This window comes from Scyliorhinus torazame, chromosome 16 (genome assembly GCF_047496885.1).
Source record: "Scyliorhinus torazame isolate Kashiwa2021f chromosome 16, sScyTor2.1, whole genome shotgun sequence".
In the NCBI taxonomy this organism is placed as follows: Eukaryota; Metazoa; Chordata; class Chondrichthyes; order Carcharhiniformes; family Scyliorhinidae; genus Scyliorhinus; species Scyliorhinus torazame.
The window spans coordinates 163,825,788-163,844,397 of NC_092722.1; the positions used below are offsets into that span (position 1 = coordinate 163,825,788).

The following is an 18,610-nucleotide window of genomic DNA, read 5'->3' on the forward strand; positions in this document are numbered from 1 at the left end:
CTCAGTTACCCAGTTGGGCAGGGGACCATTTTGAAATGAGCTACCCCAATTGTGAGAAGGGGTAAAAAACAACAACCCCCAAATTTCCCTTCTCCAAATGTGCTTCCTGCTGATTGTGTATTGCAGGGTGGTAAGCATGATAGTGGAGGGAAAAATGATAGCGGAGAGCATCCTACACTTCCAGCTGGAGTAGGAATGCGGTCACAAATAGCTTTTAAGGCAGAAAATTGTCAGGAAACAGAGTACGAATAAACATATAAACTCCCATATATTATTCATTTTATTAAAGGCTTTACTGCAACATGATCACCTAGGGGGATAGATTGGTATGGAGATGGATCCCATTAATTATACAATCATGCACTATTTTTATTATTGTTTCCCATTAGGGAATAATCCAACTTTTCTCGGGATGATTTTTTTGTCCTTTATTCTTTCATGGGATGCGAGTGGCATTGGCAAGGCCAGCGCATGTTATCCATCCCTAATTGCCCTTGAACAGAGTGGTTTGTTAGGCCATTTCAGAGGACAGTTATGAGTCAGCCAGATTGCTGTGGGTTTTGGGTCACATGTAGGCCAGACCAAGTATGGATGGCAGATTTCCTTCCCTAAAGAACATCTGTGAACCAGGTGGATTTTTCCGACAATGGATGGTAGTTTTGGTTTATATTCCAGATTTATGAATTAAATTTAAATTCCACCAGATGCCTTTGTGTAATTTGAACCTGTGTCCTCAGGCATTAGCCTGGGCCTTTGGGTTACTAGTCCACCAGCATTACTGCTAGGCCATCAGCCCTTCTACACTTTTGTTTGAGCTTCAATATCTCAGAAAATGTTGTTTTCAAATAATTTCTTTTTAAACTTTCATCATGGCTCCCACCAAAAGCATTCTGGAAAATTGTTCTTGATGTAGTCTATAGTTTGAGTAGCCAAAAGTTTCAAATTCCAGCCACCCATCTCTCACCAAATCAACACATTCTGTGGAATCTCAGAAAGTGTTTGTTTGATGGCGGAATATTATAAGTTGACAGAAAAGGCACTTTGTACCCTCTGGTCCATAACTGAATATTGAGCTAGATGCTGCCTTGAATCTATGCATCTCGCCTCCAGAGTGTCAGAAGGTGACAATGAACTGCCACAATGAGGAAGGGTTGAAATAGGATCAAGTGGGTCTAATAAAAACAATTTGTTCTTTTGAAGAGCTTCACTGTTATTCTAAAGCTCTTGAAATATGTAAAACCTAACATTTGCATCAATCAAAGTATGTATTATGTAATATCCCACCGCACGGGAATAATGCAATGGTGGTGATTGTCTTCCTCATGTCCCTTGTGGAGTACAAGCTCCCTTACTAAGGTAGCTGGGTAAGCTCTATCCATATTGTGCGTAAGCTGGGCTATTTCGGCACGACCATTAAGACCTGGTTGGGATCTACTGGGAGCTGTATATTATAGCCTTGTAAATAAACCCAATTTCTTTGATACAACTTGGTGTCGACTCCCCGTATCTTCACAAAACTGGCGATGAGGAGTAAATTGGTTGGCTGACGATGTTGCAGCCCTGTTGGTTGAGCCACCACCCCCCCTGTTTCGGTGGATCCAGGATGGAACCTGTTTCTTTCACCATGCCTCTGTTTGGGCGGTTGGATGAGTTCAATGCTGGGGTCGATGACTGGAATCAATATGCAGAGTGCATGCGCTATTTCTTTCTTGCGAATAACACCATGGAGAATGACTGCCAGACGGTGCTGTCTCCTTGTGATGCCCATTTGTACGGGGTAATTCAAAGTCTTATGAACTCGGCAACACCCGATACCCACACCTTCAACCAGCTCATGGCATTTCAACCCGATGCTGTCATTATCATTCAGTGGTATTGTTTCAACATGCCAGAAAGATCCCCGGGTGAGTCGGTCACTGAGTTTGTGTCCCGGCTATGTAAAATTGCCAGATTCTGTGAGTATGGTACTGTTTTATTTGCGTGATCGTCTGCTCTGTGGTATAAACAACTTGGAGACACAGAGAAAGCTCTAGGCTAAACCCTCCCTGAATCTGCAACAAGTGCCAAAGCTCTCCTTATCCCGTGAGAGCACTGAGCGGACGTGCAGGAAATACCAGGGATGGAGGTGAACGCCCTAGGGCATGATCTGCCCTGTGCAGCTTCCCTCACCCGGTCAGACCGCCAAAGAGACTCCAGCCTATGGTTGCAAGCCAGACCACCATGGCAGGAAATGTCCCCGGATTTTGCTGGAGGTGATTCATTTCCATGTGGAACGTGCGGCTGCCGGCCCAGGCGCGGTCGCCAACAGCAAGGGCTCCAGTGACCCCGGTGCCCTGATAGGGGTAGGCAGCTGCCTTGGAACCAGGCTTTTTATTTGGATGAGCCAGACGAAGAGGCCGCAATGCAGTTGAATTGTGTGGCAGAGCCCCGGTGGCTCCCATTCGGGTTCCCGTGCAGGTGAACGGCTATTTAGTAAACATGGGAGTTGGATACGGGGCAACGGTTTCTACTGTGGCACAGAGCACCTTGAATGAACATTCACGAGCCAACTTAGCAAACCGGACCTCAATACGGGCATAAGATAGTGATCCAGCTGGGAAGCAGTATTGACCGTCAGTTTATAATCCCGTACAAACAGACCGTTCAATCCGGTTTCATGACAGGGACCGCCGGTACCGCCCAATATGCAAAGCAGTAAAAAGCCTGCAGACTTTGACCTTGGCGGATACGATGCTCAGTTGTTTATATATACTAGGAAGCAGCTGACTATTGTTCGGACAACATTGACCCCAGTGGTTTAAGGACGCCAGCCGGCTGCATCCCTCTCATTATCATTCAAGGGAACAGCCCGAGCCTGTTACACCATTTGCACTTGGACTGGCAGCACATGATTCACGTAGGATCTGGTGGCCTGTGCGAGATGTTCGCCAAGGACCCTGAAGTCTTCCAGCCCGGATTAGGGATCATAAAAGAGGTTGAGACCAAGAGCCAAGGTGACCTGGAGGCTCAACTGGGCTATTTCCGGGTGCGCTTAGTTCCCTATGCCTTAGTGGAGAAGGTGGAGACCGAACTCAACAAGTTGGAGAGTTTGGGCATTATTCGGCTTTATACTGCTTTGCATATTGGGCGGTACCGGTGGTCCCTGTCATGAAACTGGATTGAACGGTCTGTTTGTGCGGAATTATAAACTGAAGGTAAATACAGCTTCCCAGCTGGATCGCTACGTTATGCCCCTATCGAGGTTCGGTTTGCTAAGTTGGCTGGTGAATGTTCATTCAAGGTGCTCCGTGCCACAGTAGGAACCGGCACAAACCATTAAGACCTGGTTGGGATCTACTGGCAGCTGTGTATCATAGCCTTGTAAATAAACCTGCGTTTCTTTGATCCAACTTGGTGTGAACTCCCCATGTCTTCATAAAACATTAATAATGGAATAAAGCATCACTTCCAATTTTAACTTATTTTTGCCTGGCATTCATGGGGTGTTCTTCGCAAAAGTTAATAAATATGAGAGAAGCGAGGATTAAACTGTTCCAATTAGGTTCTGTTTCGATGCGCCCTATTTCCAAACCACTACAGAGGGGGCTAACGCTATTCGAAGAATAAAGCGATGACAAGTAAATGAAAAAAAAGCTTGATGTACAATGTTTTATCACATACCATAAAATCGCCCTTTACCAAAACCTTTCAAATGCTTAATAAGTGCTCTTCCATCAAATGGATTCTTTCCTGCCTTTAGCATTTCCTGAAGAGCCATGGCGTACAGCATCACTGCATCATGCAGATAAGCTGAATAGGAGTTCACCTGCTTTATGCCAGACAAAACATAGATTAAGATCAAAAATATCAACAAAAAACAATTGTCACACTAGCATGTTCTCTTTTCTTTCTTCATCTAAATCTGCTGAATAATATAGTTCATTTAGAGTACTTACTACTATCTCCTTCATAATCACAACACAATACATGCCCTGAAGCAGCTTTCACATGGAAAACATAGACATTTGTGCAGAGATGAAGATCATTCAGCCCATTCTGTCTATGCCAGCCTAAAAGGAGCTATCCAGCCTAATTCCAGTTTTATTTGAAAATTTTATTTTACCATTTGCTATCACTATTGTCCTAAATGAGGCCTGTTCACCACTTGGTTCACCCCAGTTATTTTGCACCTTCCCTTGTTTTGTATTGTACAGGATTACCTCATGTTTGACACAAAGTGGCGCAGGGATACTCCTTATTAGAAGTGTTATGCGCATACTTTATTCAGTTATTACAATTTAGCTCAGTTGGCTGGACAGCTGGTTTGTGAAGCAGAGCAAGGCCAACAATGCAGGGTCAAATCCCGTGCCAGTTGAAGTTATTCTTGAAGGCCCTGCCTTCTCAACCTTACCACTTACCTGAGGAGTGGTGGTCCTCAGGTTAAACCACCACCAGTCAGCTCTCCCCCTCAAAGGGGAAAGCGGTCTATGCATCTGGGACTATGGCGACTTTGCTTATAATTTACTTAAGGTATACAGGATCCCCCAATGAAGCTTGAAGACTAATGGGAAGCTAATAGATGACACTCTTTTGCAACACTTGAGTGCCACGATTAAGTCTTCAATATTTTTAATGCTTTGTTCAATTCTGTTGCCATTTAATAATAAAGATTATTTTCTATTTACATTATTTTGCAGGACAATCTTCATGTCTGGGACTAGTCACTTGATGGGATGTGAACCATTCATTCAGATTTTACTCCTTGAGTTCAACAAAACATCACTTTTATTACTCACCAAGGATTGTTTTTTAAAAATATATTTATTACTCACCAAGGATTGTTATCCAGCAGAAAATCTTGTCAAGATGTAAACATAAAACTCAGATAACTCTTTTTATTTATTCAATCTAACTTTTGAAAGAAGTGCCCTTATTTCTATTTTATTTCCAGCCACATTATACGTGGCTGCCAATATAGTGTATTCTTACTACACCATAAGGCGCAATATTAGGCCTTAACTCATCTCGATGTAAGTGCAGAGGGAAGTTTTCCTCAGGTCACTCACACCACTGCAAAGCATTCGTCTGCATGGCTGTGCCTGATAGGCGGGCATCACACAGTGGTTCACCTGTCTCATCTGACAGTCACACAAGCACATTTTCCAGGAATTGAATCAAAGTGCTTTTTGTTATACCACCTGATGTTTTATCCATTAAATCAGGAGAAAAACTCCTTTTTTCACAATTAAAAATAAATAATTGACTTGGTGGAGCCAGCTTAATAAAATAAACACATATATCAATCTAAGTATATAGATAAACGGGCTTATTGTAAATTCCATTCACTTTAATTGAAGAATGGTGATATGTTCTAACAACATAAGTTCAGTTATATACCTCTGTTTCTGAAGACAATTCACTGTTAAATGGGGCTCCTTTTAATCGGCGGTATACTTCTTGTAGAAAGTTGAAGTGGCTGTATTCGCTGTAGAACTTCAGTGCGACCAGGAATGCCGAGTTGTATGCATTCAAGGCAATTTCATCTTTCCCATCCAGTAAAGCAGATGTCCAAAAGTTATCCTGTGGTGAATAAGAAAACTTTGAAGCATTATGAACGGCTCCCATAGTGTCTTTTGCGTTTCATTTTTGGGAGGAAGGAGGGAACTGAGATACTCTGAATGAGTCTCATTGGTGTTACTCAGCCTTCATATTTGAACCTTACCAAATGCACCAGAAGAAGCCTGAGAAGCAAATTCAAGTTCAGACTGCTCCTGTCTTACGAACCAAATGGATACATCAGTTGATAATCCTCGCCTTACAAATCCAGCTGCCCGCAGCATCGTCATGTCGTCCTCGTCGTCGTTATTGATGATGCACAGAGAATACTGGATACTTAAGAGTTTCAAAACTGCACTTCAGACAGAGGTTTCAGATGACATTATAAACCAAGAGGGCTAAGGCTTTCAAGTTTGCCTTCTTTTTGTTAAAATACAAAGAGAAACAACACTTAAATGTAGGGGCAGGACTTAAAAATGAGCGCTTCCAGCTATAATGTTAATGGATAGGAAATTGTATAGGTTGTGCTGACTTCTGTGCATTTCTGATATGCCAGGTGACCACTCATTTGGAAAATCTACCTTGTGGCCTATTAAAACTGGCAAGGTGATTCCAGAACATTCTGAAATACCACTATAGATAGTTGACATTTGGAACTGTATTTTGTTTTGATAAATTCTGCCATAGTATAAGGTTGTTGAATTTTCAATTATACACTTTTGTTCTTATCATCCATGAATTTTTAAAAAAAATTTAAATTAAAGTTTTTCATAATAAATAGTAATAATCCTAACACAGCAAAATAGAGTGAACATTAACATATTGCAAAAAGAGAATATACAATAGCAATTGACTAGATGTGACCCCACGCGCCTCAGTCTTCCCACACCCTCCCAATGGAGCACTCACCCCCACTCCCCTATGGGTCGCTGCTGCTGCTGACGTTTTAATTTTCCCTGAGAAGCCATCGGACGGTATTATGCCCCCGCTCAACAGCAGCAGCTCTGTGCACTTGGCAAAATTATTTCCACACATAAGTAGGCATCTGTTCGTGGTGTTGTCGTCCCTTGCTTCTCCCAGGCGGAGTTCGCTGCCGTTGTCGTCTCGTTCCGCTTCTGCGGCCCTCCCGTCTTCCCCGTTTTCCCTGTTCCTGTGAACGTTAAGTTTGTTAACGTTTCCCAGCCTCCCCCCTCCCCCCTCCCTGGCTCTCCTCTTATTGTTCCGTCTCTTCCCTCTACCCACCCCCCCCCCCCTCCCTGCTCCTGCCTCCCCTCCCCCCTGTGGCTCGCCTTTCCTTCCTCTTAGATTTAGCTGCCCCCCCCCCCCCCACCCCACTCCCGGTCTATTTCTCCCTCTCATGCTTTGGCTACTCTCCCCTGTTTCTTGGCTTCCTGGCTATTCTTCTACTTGATTGTTGGCCACAAACAGGGCTCGGAACAATTGGGTGAATGGCTCCCACGTTCTGTGGAAGCCGTCGTCTGACCCTCGGATGGCGAATTTGATTTTCTCCATTTGGAGAGATTCCGAGGGGTCGGACAGCCAGTCTGCAGCTTTGGGTGTGCTGCTGACCGCCAGCCGAACAGATTCTACGGCGGGCGATCAGGGAGGCAAAGGCAAGGGCGTCCGCCCTCCTCCCCAGGAATAGATCTGGCTGGTCTGAAACCCCGAAGACCGCCACTTTCGGGCATGGCTCCACCGTCACCCCCACATTGCCTCAAAGAAGGCTGTCCAGTACTCCACAAGTCTGGGGCAGGACCAGAAGATGTAGGCGTGGTTGGCTGGGCCTCCTTGGCACCGCTCCCATCTGTCCTGCACCTCCGGGAAGAACCAACTCATACGGGTTCTTATTAAGTGGGCTCTATGTACCACTTTTAGTTGCATCAGGCTGAGCCTTGCGCACGTGGAGGTGGAGTTGACCCTATGCAATGCTTCGCTCCAGAGTCCCCACCCTATTTCGATCCCCAGGTCCTCCTCCCACTTCATTCTTGTTGCGTCCAATACGGTGTCGGCCCCTTCTACCAGTCGGTCATACATGTCACTACAGTTTCCTTTATCTCGTATGCTTGCGTCCAGCAACTCTCCCAGTAGTGTCTGTCGTGATGGTTGTGGGTATGTCCCTGTCTCCTTTTGTAGGAAGTTTTTGAGTTGCAGGTACCTTGGCTCGTTCCCCCTGGCTAGCTGGAATTTTTCTGTCAGTTTGCCCAGTGTTGCGATCCTGCCATCCGTGTATAGGTCCAAGACTGTCAGTGTCCTTCTGTCCTGTCCCCACCTTTTGAAGGTGGCGTCAGTCAGCGCTGGCGTGAACCTATGGTTGTTGCAGATGGGAGCTTTACCCGACATTCTGGTCAGGCCAAATTGTTGCCATAGTTGGTTCCAGGACTGGAGGGTGGCTATCACCACCGGGCTGCTGGAGTGTTTTTTGGGTGGGGATGGGGATGGGAGCGTCACCATGGCGAGGGCCCGGAGGGAGGTCCCCATGCAGGAGGCCTCTTCCGCGCGCACCCACTCGGCTTCTGGCTCCTTGATCCATCCCCTTATTCGCTTGGCCGTCGCCGCCCAGTGGTAAAGTTGGAGGTTTGGGAGGGCAAGCCCCCCTGGATTTTGTTTTTTGTAGGACCTTCTTTGGGATCCTAGCATCCCCCCCCCTCCCCCCCCCCTCCAATATGAACGCCATGATTAGTTTGTCCAGTGCTTTGAAAAAGGCCTTGGGGATGTAGATTGGGATGGATCTGAATAGGAAGAGGTACCTGGGCAGCACGTTCATTTTGATCGTCTGGACTCTCCCCGCGAGGGAGAGTGGGAGTATGTTCCATCTTTGCACGTCCTTTTTTACATCCTCTGCCAGACTGGTGAGGTTCCATTTGTGGATCCCTTTCCAGTCATGGGCTATTTGGATCCCCAGGTAGCGGAATTTGTGTCGGGCTTGTTTAAGCGGCAGTCCCGTTAGTGCTGCCCCACCTACTTGTGGGTGTACCGGGAAGATCTCGCTTTTGCTCATGTTGAGTTTGTAGCCCGAGAAGGCGCCAAACTCTTTCAGGAGCGCGGTGATTCTGTACATGCTGCTCTGTGGATCCGAAATGTCGAGGAGCAGGTCATCTGCATAGAGTGAGACTCTGTGCTCTCTGCCACCCCTTCGGATCCCCCTCCAGCTTTTTCCTGCTCTGAGCGCGATTGCTAGCGGTTCGATCGCTAGAGCGAACAGCAGCGGGGACAGTGGGCATCCTTGTCTGGTACCCCTGAGCAGCTGGAAGTATCGGGAGTTGGTATTGTTGGTCTGTACACTCGCCATGGGAGTGTTGTATAGGAGCTTTACCCAGGAGGTGAACCCTGTTCCAAGCCCGAAACCGCTCCAGTACCTCCATGAGGTATTTCCATTCGACTCTGTTGAAGGCCTTTTCTGCATCTAGGGAGAGGATCACCTCGGGTGTTCTCTCCCCGGAGGGGGGTTATTATCACGTTCAGCAGGCGCCTGATGTTCGAGGTAAGCTGGCTACCTTTGACAGAGCCTGTCTGGTCCTCTGCGACCACCTCAGGTACAGTCTTCTAACCTTTTGGCTAGGATTTTGGCCAGTATTTTGACGTCTGCATTCAGCAGTGAGATGGGTCTGTATGACCCACATTCCGTTGGGTCTTTGTCTGTCTTAGGTATCAGCGAGATTGAGGCCTGTGCTAGCGTGGGTGGCAGTGTGCCCCTCGCTAGCGAGTCTGTGAATATCTCCCGCAGGTGCTGGGCCAGTGCTGTCGCAAATTATTTGTAGAAGTCCGCCGGGAACCCGTTGGGTCCCGGCGCCTTCCCCGCCTGCATGGAGCTAATGCTGCCCATGATCTCTCCCAGTGCTAGTGGTGCTTCCAAGCCCCGTTTTTTGCCCTTCCCCATGACTGGAATGTCCAGTCCATCAAGGAACTCATCCCAGACTCCCCCATTGGGGGCTCTGAGGGGGCTCTTGGTAGAAGGCCTTGAAGGTTTTGTTGATCTTTTCTGGTTCTGTTCCTAGTGTGCCTCTGGTATCCCTGATTTGTGCAATCTCTCTGGTGGCTGCCTGCTTTCTCAGCTGGTGTGCCAACAGGTGGCTGGCTTTGTCTCTGTGTTCGTATAGGGTCCCACGTGCCTGGCGGAGTTGGTGCACTGCTTTCCTGGTGGAGAGCAGATCAAAGTTTCTTTGCACCTGTTTCCTCTCCGCCAGGAGCTCTACGGTCGGGGCCTCGGAGTATTTATGGTCTACCTCCAGTATGGAGTCGACCAGCTGCTGCCTTGCCACCTTTTCCTCCCTATCTCTTCGCGCTTTGAAAGTGATGATTTCCCCTCTTAGCACGGCCTTTAGCGCTTCCCAGAACGTGGAGGGTGAGACCTCCCCGTTCTGGTTGTTCTCGGTGTACTCTGCAATGGCCCGTGATAACCTTTCGTTGAAGGCCTTGTCCGCTAGTAGGGCGACGTCCAACTTCCATGTGGGGCGTTGGGCCCTGCCCATCTCCAGCCTCATGTCCATGTAGTGTGGAGCGTGGTCTGATATCACAATTGCGGAGTATTCCACCTTGTCTATCCCCAGAAGCTCCGTTTTCCCGACCACAAAGAAGTCAATTCTGGTGTATACGTTGTGTACTGGGGAGAAGGAGAATTCCTTCTCCCCCAGGTGGGCGACCCTCCAGGGGACCACCGCTCCCATCTGCTCCATAAAGTTGACTGAGTTCCCTTGCCATGCTTGAGGTTTTCCCCGTTTTGGGGTTTTATCTGTCTGTCTTTGGTCGATGCGTCGTTATGTCAGGGATTTCTGCCATGGTCTTCTTGATGAAGCTCGTGTCGTCCCAGTTGGGTGCGTACACGCTTACTAGTACTACCAGTGCCCCTTCCAGGGCTCCGCTAACCATGATATACCGTCCCGCTGTGTCCGTAACCGTCTTTGTCGCCCTAAACATCGTCCTCTTGCCAATCAATATCGCCACCCCCCTGGCCCTTGTTCCATAGCAGGAATGGTAGGTTTGTCCCACCCAGCCCTTCTTACCCGCAGTCGGTCCTGCTCTCTCAGGTGTGTCTCTTTGAGGAAGACTATGTCCGGCACTCATATTTCTTAGGTGGGTGAGGACTCTGGATCTCTTCACTGGGCCGTTGAATCCAGGTGATTATCCTGGTGGGGGGCTTCTGCCCCCTTGCTCCTGTGGGATTAACCATACTTACCTGGTGGACGCGCCCCTGCCCTCCGGGGTTTCCCTTTGTTAGGGGGCCGTCCAGGATGGCCGCTGTCACTGCTCTCTCCATGTGGTCGGGTCCCTGCGCTCCAGGGTTTCCCTTTGTCCCGGGAGCACCCGACATGGCCGCCCACTGTGCGTCCGCCATGCGGGTAGTCCCCTGCACTCCGGGGTCTCCCTTCGCCCAGAGACCGTACTGGGTGGGTGCTTGCAGCGATTCCTTGTTGCGAGCTCTTGGTTGTGGCACTTTGTAGCCCAATTCCTTTTCTAGCCCTGTTTGTCCCTCCTTTCCTGTGTCACCCCTCCAATGTCTCTCCTTCCCTGCCCCCCCCCCCCCACCCCGGTCTCTCCCCTTTCCCGCCTCTCCCTTGTACCCCTCCTTTGTGCCTCTTTCCCCTGTTCCTGTCCCAGTTTGCTCTCCCGTCTCTGTTGAGTGGTTCCCCCCCACCTCCAGCCTGGCGCCTTCCCCCATGTTGGGGGGGCGCTGCGGCCCTGCTTTGTTGCATGCCCCCGGCGCTAGCTTTCCCGCTAGTACGGTGGCCCCCCTCTCAGGAGTTACTGTCTCGCTTCTCCCCTGCCCGGCCTCTACGGTTTTCTGCCAGCTCTTCCCCTATCCTACCCTGCACTCCTCTCGCTTGCTCTCCCTTCTCCGCTACTCTCGTTCCCTCGTGCTGGGGCCTGGCCTCCCACCTGAAACGGTCCCTCGGGCAGTGGTCTGTTCTTAGTTCAGGGTGCGCTCGCCGTGGCGGGGGCGGGGGGGCCTGGTGTTGCCTCACCCCTCCCCCCCGTCGGCGCGTTGTTGCCCCCTGCCAGGGGCCCCTCATTTCTACCTTCGCTGGTGGTTTTCCAGCCCGTGTTCCTCAACAAACCTGTTTGCTTCGGCAGCGGCTGTAAAGAAATATTCTCTTTCTTGGTATGTGACCCAGAGTTTCGCTGGGTACAGCATACCAAGACACACATTGCTCTTGTGAAGAGCTGCTTTCGTTCTATTAAACTTGGCCCGTCCCTTGGCTAGGTCTGCCCCAATGTCCTCGTAAATTCTAATGGCATGTCCTTCCCATTTGCAGGTTCAGTTTTTCCTGGCCCAGCGTAGGATTGTTCCCCTATCTCAGTACCAGTGCAGTTTAACTATAACTGCTCTCGGGTGTTCCCCTGCTTTGGGCTTCGGGCGCAGCGGCCGGTGAGCTCTGTCCATTTCTGGTGGGCTGGGAAAGGTTTTCTTCCCCATTAAGTTGCCCAGCATCTCGGTCACGTATGCCGTGGAATTTCTACCCTCGATCCCCTCTGGTAAGCCCACTATCCTGACATTTTGCCTCCTCGAGCAGTTTTCCTGGTCGTCCACTCTGCCCTTTAGACTCCCCTGTGTTGTGCCCTGTCTCGCCACCTCCCTCTCCAGGGCCGTGATCTGGTCACTCACATCAGTCGCTGCTTTCTCCAGCTCCTTGATGGTCGCCTCTTGGGCATCCAATTTCTCCTCTGCTCTGCCCAGGGCCTGCTGCACCTCCGCCAGGGCCTTGGCCATTGCTGCCTGCACTGTGGCCTTTATGTCTGCCCTAGCCTCTGCCTTGTTTACCTGCTGATGTTCCCTCAGCGCATCGGCAAAGGCTGCCTTCCAGTTCCAGCTTCCCCCTGGCCCCGGGGCAGATAGCACCTGTCTGCCCAGCTCTTTTTGATGCGGCGATACTTCTGTTCTGCCACTTTGCTCGCTAATTGGCTCGTCTGAACTGGCTCGCCCATTGCCCCGTCTGCCTTTGGTGACCCTTCTCCCTCTGCTTTGACTCCCATCTGGCATTTTTTCCCCCCTTTTTTTTCCTCCTCCCCCTCTTATTTATTTATTTATTTTCTCCCCCCCCCCCTTCCCTTTTTCTTCTCCCCTCCCTTCTCTCCTTTATCACTTTATTTTTCCCTCTTTTATAAAATTCTTCTCAGGTGAACTTATTTTGGGTGAGAACAAGAAAAGTGCAAAAATATTTTTTTTTAAAAAGTTTTAAAAGTTTTCTTTTCAGAGTTTTGTTTTTGCAAAAGTTCTTTTTTCCTTCCTTTTCCCTCACTCACCCAGGTCGAGAGAGAGAGAGAGTTGTCATGATCTCCACATCAGCATATCATGTCAATCACACACACACTGATGGACAGGCAGTTGGACCAACCAGCACACACATAACATCGCAGCCAATCACCAGTGAGAGCACACGCACCATAAAACAGGGAACACCACAGTTCCCGCTCATTCTACCAGGAGATAGCTCAGAGCACAGAGCTCAGAGCGTGCCACTCAGACATACACCATGTGCTGAGTGCCTCACCCAGATATTGATAGGGCTGGGTCCACAGGTTAGCTGGTGAAGCACGTACCCAAGCCAGTAGTTAGTTCTTTCAGTTGTTTAGACAATAAAACAGAGTTGTACCATCTACAGCGGTGTTGGATCATTTGTGCATCAGAACACCCAACACGACAAGAGTGGCTTCTGGTCCGGAGTCCCTCTTTGTTCCTGCCTCGTGGTGGTCGCCGCCGGGGCGGGGGGGGGAGGGGTCGGTCGGAAGGTCCCCGCTTCGTTCTTCGCTGCTGTCCCAGCTGCTCGGTCCGGGCCGCCGCTCGTCGCACCCTGCGCTCTCCTGCTGGGAAGGGGGGGGGGGTCGCTCCTCCGTTCCTTCCTCCCTGCAGGTTCGGCCCCCGCTTTGGTCCTGGCCGCCGCTTTGGTCCTGGCAGCCCCTTCGGTCCTGGCCGCCGCTTCGGTCCTGGCCGCCGCTTCGATCCTGGCCGCCGCTTCGATCCTGGCCGCCGCTTCGGTCCTGGCCGCCGCTTCGATCCTGGTCGCCGCTTCGGTCCTGGCCGCCGCTTCGGTCCTGGCCGCCGCTTCGGTCCTGGCCGCCGCTTCGATCCTGGCCGCCGCTTCGATCCTGGCCGCCGCTTCGGTCCTGGCCGCCGCTTCGGTCCTGGCCGCCGCTTCGGTCCTGGCCGCCGCTTCGGTCCTGGCCGCCGCTTCGGTCCTGGCCGCCGCTTCGGTCCTGGCCGCCGCTTCGGTCCTGGCCGCCGCTTCGGCCCTGGCCGCCGCTTCGGCCCTGGCCGCCGCTTGTCCTGCCGCCGTACCCTTATAATCTGCCTTCCTGTTTTTGCTACTAAAGTGGATAACTTCACATCTATCCACGTTATACTGCATCTGCCATGCATTTGCCCACTCACTCAACTTGTCCAAATCACACTGAAGCATTTCTGCAACTTCCTCACAGCTCACCCTCCCACCCAACTTTGTGTGATCTGCAAATTTTAAGATATTACATTTAGTTCCTTCATCTATATCATTAATATATATTGTGAATAATTGGGGTCCCAGCACCGATCCCTGTGGTAACCCACTAGTCACTGCTTTCTACTTGGGACAAAACCTGTTTATTCCTACTCTTTGTTTCCTGTCTGCCAATCAGTTTTCTATCCATCTCAATACATGACCCCCAATCCCATGCACTTTAAATTTGCACACTAATCTCTCATGCGGAACTTTGCCGAAAGGCTTCTGAATGTCCAAATAAACCACATCCACTGACTCTCCCTCGTCAGATCTACTAGTTACATCCTTGAAGAATTACAGTAGATTTGTCAAACATGATTTCCCTTTCATAGATCCTTCTGGCTCCGGCCGATGCTGCCACAAGTGCTCTGCTATTAAATCTTTTGTAATGGAATCTAGCATTTTCCCCAATACCGACATCGGGCTGACTGATCTATAATTCCCTATTTGCTCGCTACCTCACTTTTTAAATTGTGGGGTTACTTTAGCTACCCTCCAATCTATAGGAACTTTGAGGGTCTATAGAATCTTGGAAGATGACCACCAATGCATCCACTATTTCCATGACCATTTCCTTATGGACTCTGGGATGTAGATTATCAGGCCCTGGTGATTTATTGGCCTTCAATCCCATCAATTTCCCCAACACCATTTCCCGACTAATACTGATTTCCTTCAGCTACTCCCACTCACTAAACTCTGTGTTCCCCAACATTTTTGGTATGTTATTGGTGTCCTCCTTTGTGAAGACAGAATGAAAGTAGGTATTTAGTTGATCAGCCATTTCTTTGTTCCCCATTATAAATCCCCCTGTTTCTGACTAAGGGACCTACATTTGTCTTCACCAATCTTTCTTCTTCACATACATATAGAAGCTTCTATAGTCAGTTTTTATGTTCCCCGCAAGCTTACTCTCATACTCAATTTTACCCTTCTCAATCAATTCCTTTGTTCTTTGCTGAATTCTAAACTGCTCCGAAACCGCAGATCTGCTGGTTTATTTGCCACTTCTTTTGATCTAATACGACCTCGAATTTCCCTTGTCAGCCATGGTTTGGCCACCTTTCCTGTTTTATTTTTGTGTCAGACAGGAATGAACAATTGTTGCAGTTCACCCATGCGCTCTTTGAATGTTTGCGATTGCCTATCCACCATCATCTCTGAAAGTAATGTATCCCAATCCATCATAGCCAACTCATATTATCATAGTTACCTTTATTTAGATTCAGGACCCTAGTCTCAGAATCAATTACGTTACTCTCCATCTTAATGGAGAACTCTATCATATTATGGTTTCTCATCCCCAAGGGGTCTTGCACAATTAGATTGCCAATGATTCCTTTCTCATTACACATTACCCAGTTAGGATGACCTATTCTCTAGTTGGTTCCTCAATATATTGGCCCAGAAAACCATCCTGTATAAACTCCAAGAATTCCTCCTCTATGATATTGTTACATCAATTTGATTTTCCCAATCTATATGCAGATTAAAGTCATCCATAATTACTGATGTCCTTTATCTCGTGCGTCTCTAATTTACTGTTCAATGCCATTCCCAACATCACCACTGCAATTTGGAAGTCTACATGCAACACCAACTAATGTTTTTTGCCCCATGGTGTTTCTCAGCTCGACCCATACAGATTCCACATTGTTGGAACTCATATCTTTCCTCACTGTTGCATTAATTTCCTCTTTAACCAGCAATGCAATTTCACTGCCTTTTCCTTTTTGTCTGTCCTTCTTAAACACTGAATACCCCTGGTTCAATTCCCATCCCTTGTCACCTGCAGCCATGTCTCCGTAATCCCGACTATATCATACCCGTTTACACCTATTTGCATGATTAATTCATCCACTTTTTTGCAAATGCTCTATGCATAAGGCTCAAAGCCAGAAGGCTTTACCATTCCTTCTCCCCTACCTGTTATTTTTCACTGTGGCCTTGTTTGATTCTGACCCTTGATTTCTCTGCCTATCATTTTCTTTATTTCCCTTTCTGTCTTTTGTACTTTTCCGAGTTCCCTCTTCCTCTGACTGCTTGCACAGGGAAAAAAATGATTAAAATGAAGAACAGAGGGCACGGTGGTGCAGTGGTTAGCACTGCTGCCTCTCGGCGCTGAGGACTCGGGTTCGAGCCCGGTCCCGGGTCACTTGCCTTGTCAACCACAATGGGAGGGGGACCTTAGTTCAGGGAAAAAAAATACATGCCAGAAGTGGCATTTTGGATGGTAGCATCATTGACACAGATGCAACGGAGGCAGAGAAACTGGGAAAATGGGATTGAGTCCTTCCGGGAAGCAGAGCGTAAGCAGGTATGGTTGAGTGGTGGATGAGAGTCAGTGGGCTTGTAATGAATATTGCTAGACAGTCTATCACCAGAAATGGAGCTGAAGGCGTACTGATTCATCAGATGAAGTAGTATTTCATTTATATTTCTTTCAGTTCAGTCTATTGCAATCATTGCTCCCAATGCATTGCGGGGAGACTAAACGCAGGTTGACTGACCGCTTTGCAGAACACCTTCGCTCAGTTTGCAAGCGTGACCCCAACCTCCCTGTCGTTTGACATTTTAATTCACCATCTTGACCGGGCTGGCTTAGCTCAGTGGGCTAGACAGCTGGTTTGTGATGCAGCGCGGGCTCAATTCCCGTACCAGCTTACCCGAACAGGTGCCAGAATGTGGCGAACAGGGGCTTTTCACAGTAACTTCATACTTGTGACAATAAAAGGTTATTATTATTATTATCACGCGCACATTCCTGTCTTTGGTCTGCAGCTATGTTCCAGTGAAGCCCAATGCAAACTGAAGCAACAACACCTCATCTTCTGATTAGGCACTTTACAGCTTTCTGGAATTAACGGTGAGTTCAACAACTTCCGACCATGAACTCTGTCCTGTATTTTGATAATTACTTTTTGCCAACACCCTCCCCTCACTAGGCCAGTCTGTTCTGGCATCAACCCATTTTGCTGCCTGACCTTTGTGCCACTTTATGCCTTAGTCTTTAACATTATCATCACCAGTCCCCTTTTCTTGTGATCATGACGTCTTTGTCAAATCTCTCCTGAGATCCCACCTATACCTGATCATTGATTTTGCTCCACCTGCTCCACCCCTCTCTCTTCACCACTACTTTCCATTTCTACCTCCAATCAGTTCTGAAGTCATACGGACTTGAAACGTGAACGCTGTTTCTCTCTCCACATGAGCTTCAAAATGTTACCCTGTGTGCATCATTGGATGCAGCTTGTTAAGCCTACAGAAAATCGGAACTCTATCAACATTTATACACTCATATGTTGAGTGTATATCAATTCATTGGGTGGGAGTTCTAGAATTACTTGATTCTGTGCTTTCATACCTGCAAAAGAACTGATGTTATGCCAGCACTTTACACTGTAAGTAATTGCTCTTGCCAAACAATATCACCTTCTTGCCAATATATTAATTGTAAAAAGCTTCTTCTAAAAACATACTCACCATCTCGCCAGTGACCTCAAACATATGTAGTATAAAAAACACGTATTTCCCGCTTGTCATTCCAAGCTGCTGAGCTTCCAACATTATAGATCTTGCCACCTTAGGAGTACAGATTAAAATAACAACTGGAAAAACAAACATACAGAAGTGTTAGTGATTGAAAAGCGAAGGATGGAGATATCATGGGCGCGATTCTCCGATGCCACGCCGGTTGTGAGAATCGCCTGGCGCGCCATTTTTCCACGCGACGCCGGTCATACGCCCTCCCGCGATTCACCCAAGAGGCGAGATCGGCCCCGTCGAGTTCTGCGCGGCGCAGGCCGGAGAATCACCCAAAATGGCGATTCTCCGCAACCCCCGCTATTCTCCAGCCCTGATGGGCCGAAGTCCCGATGGCGTGACCCCAGTTCACGCCGTCGCCGTTCACACCTGGTAAATAAAGTCGTCAGCCAGTCGTTCTGGCTGACGCTGAGCAGTGAGGAGGTGAGCGGACTGTTCCGGAGCTCCTGCAGACCGGGTCGGCTTCCCCAAGAACGCTGTGGCCAACGGGGGGGGGGGAGGGGGTGGGGGGTGGGAGGGAGTGCAGGTGGGAGGGGGGAGGGAGAGTGTGGCAGTTGGGGGGGGTGGGAGGGAGTGGAAGTGGGAGGGGGGTGAGGGAGGGAGTGGAGGTGGGAGGGGGGTGAAGGAGAGCTTGGAAGTGGGAGGGGGGTGAGGGAGAGTGTGGAGGTGGGAGGGGAGTGAGGGAGAGTGTGGAGGTGGGAGGGGGATGAGGGAGGGAGTGGGGGTGGGAGGGGGTGAGGGAGGGAGTGGAGGTGGGAGGGGGGTGAGGGAGGGAGTGGAGGTGGGAGGGGCGTGAGGGAGAGTGTGGAGGGTGTTGTCCATCCGCGGATGCCATATGTCAGCCGCCCTGATATGGCAGGACGGTGACGGGGACACAGCCGCAGGGTGCGTGTGGCTGATGGGCACAGGCGACTGGCACACTGGTGAGGAGGATGGTGTGAACTGACCGTTGGTCGCAGACAGTGACCAGGTGTTAGGCTGGCTGCATATCTGCAGCGCGACCAGGCCACTGGGGCACACAGGTATCCCATGCAACCCGGCTGCCGAGGTGTGGAAGA

General features: G+C 49.2%; 1 protein-coding gene across 1 annotated transcript in view; it reads right to left on the reverse strand.

Moving 5' to 3' along the window:
* The window catches only part of gucy2g (guanylate cyclase 2g), a 128,453-nt gene that overhangs the window by 97,757 nt on the left and 12,086 nt on the right, over window positions 1–18,610 (reverse strand). Inside the window, exons 3-5 of the mRNA XM_072477630.1 lie at window positions 17,508–17,617; window positions 5,377–5,559; window positions 3,661–3,805 (exon numbers count right to left, since the gene is read on the reverse strand). Coding sequence (XP_072333731.1) covers window positions 3,661–3,805; window positions 5,377–5,559; window positions 17,508–17,617 — 438 coding nt within the window. The remainder of the gene's footprint in view (window positions 1–3,660; window positions 3,806–5,376; window positions 5,560–17,507; window positions 17,618–18,610) is intronic.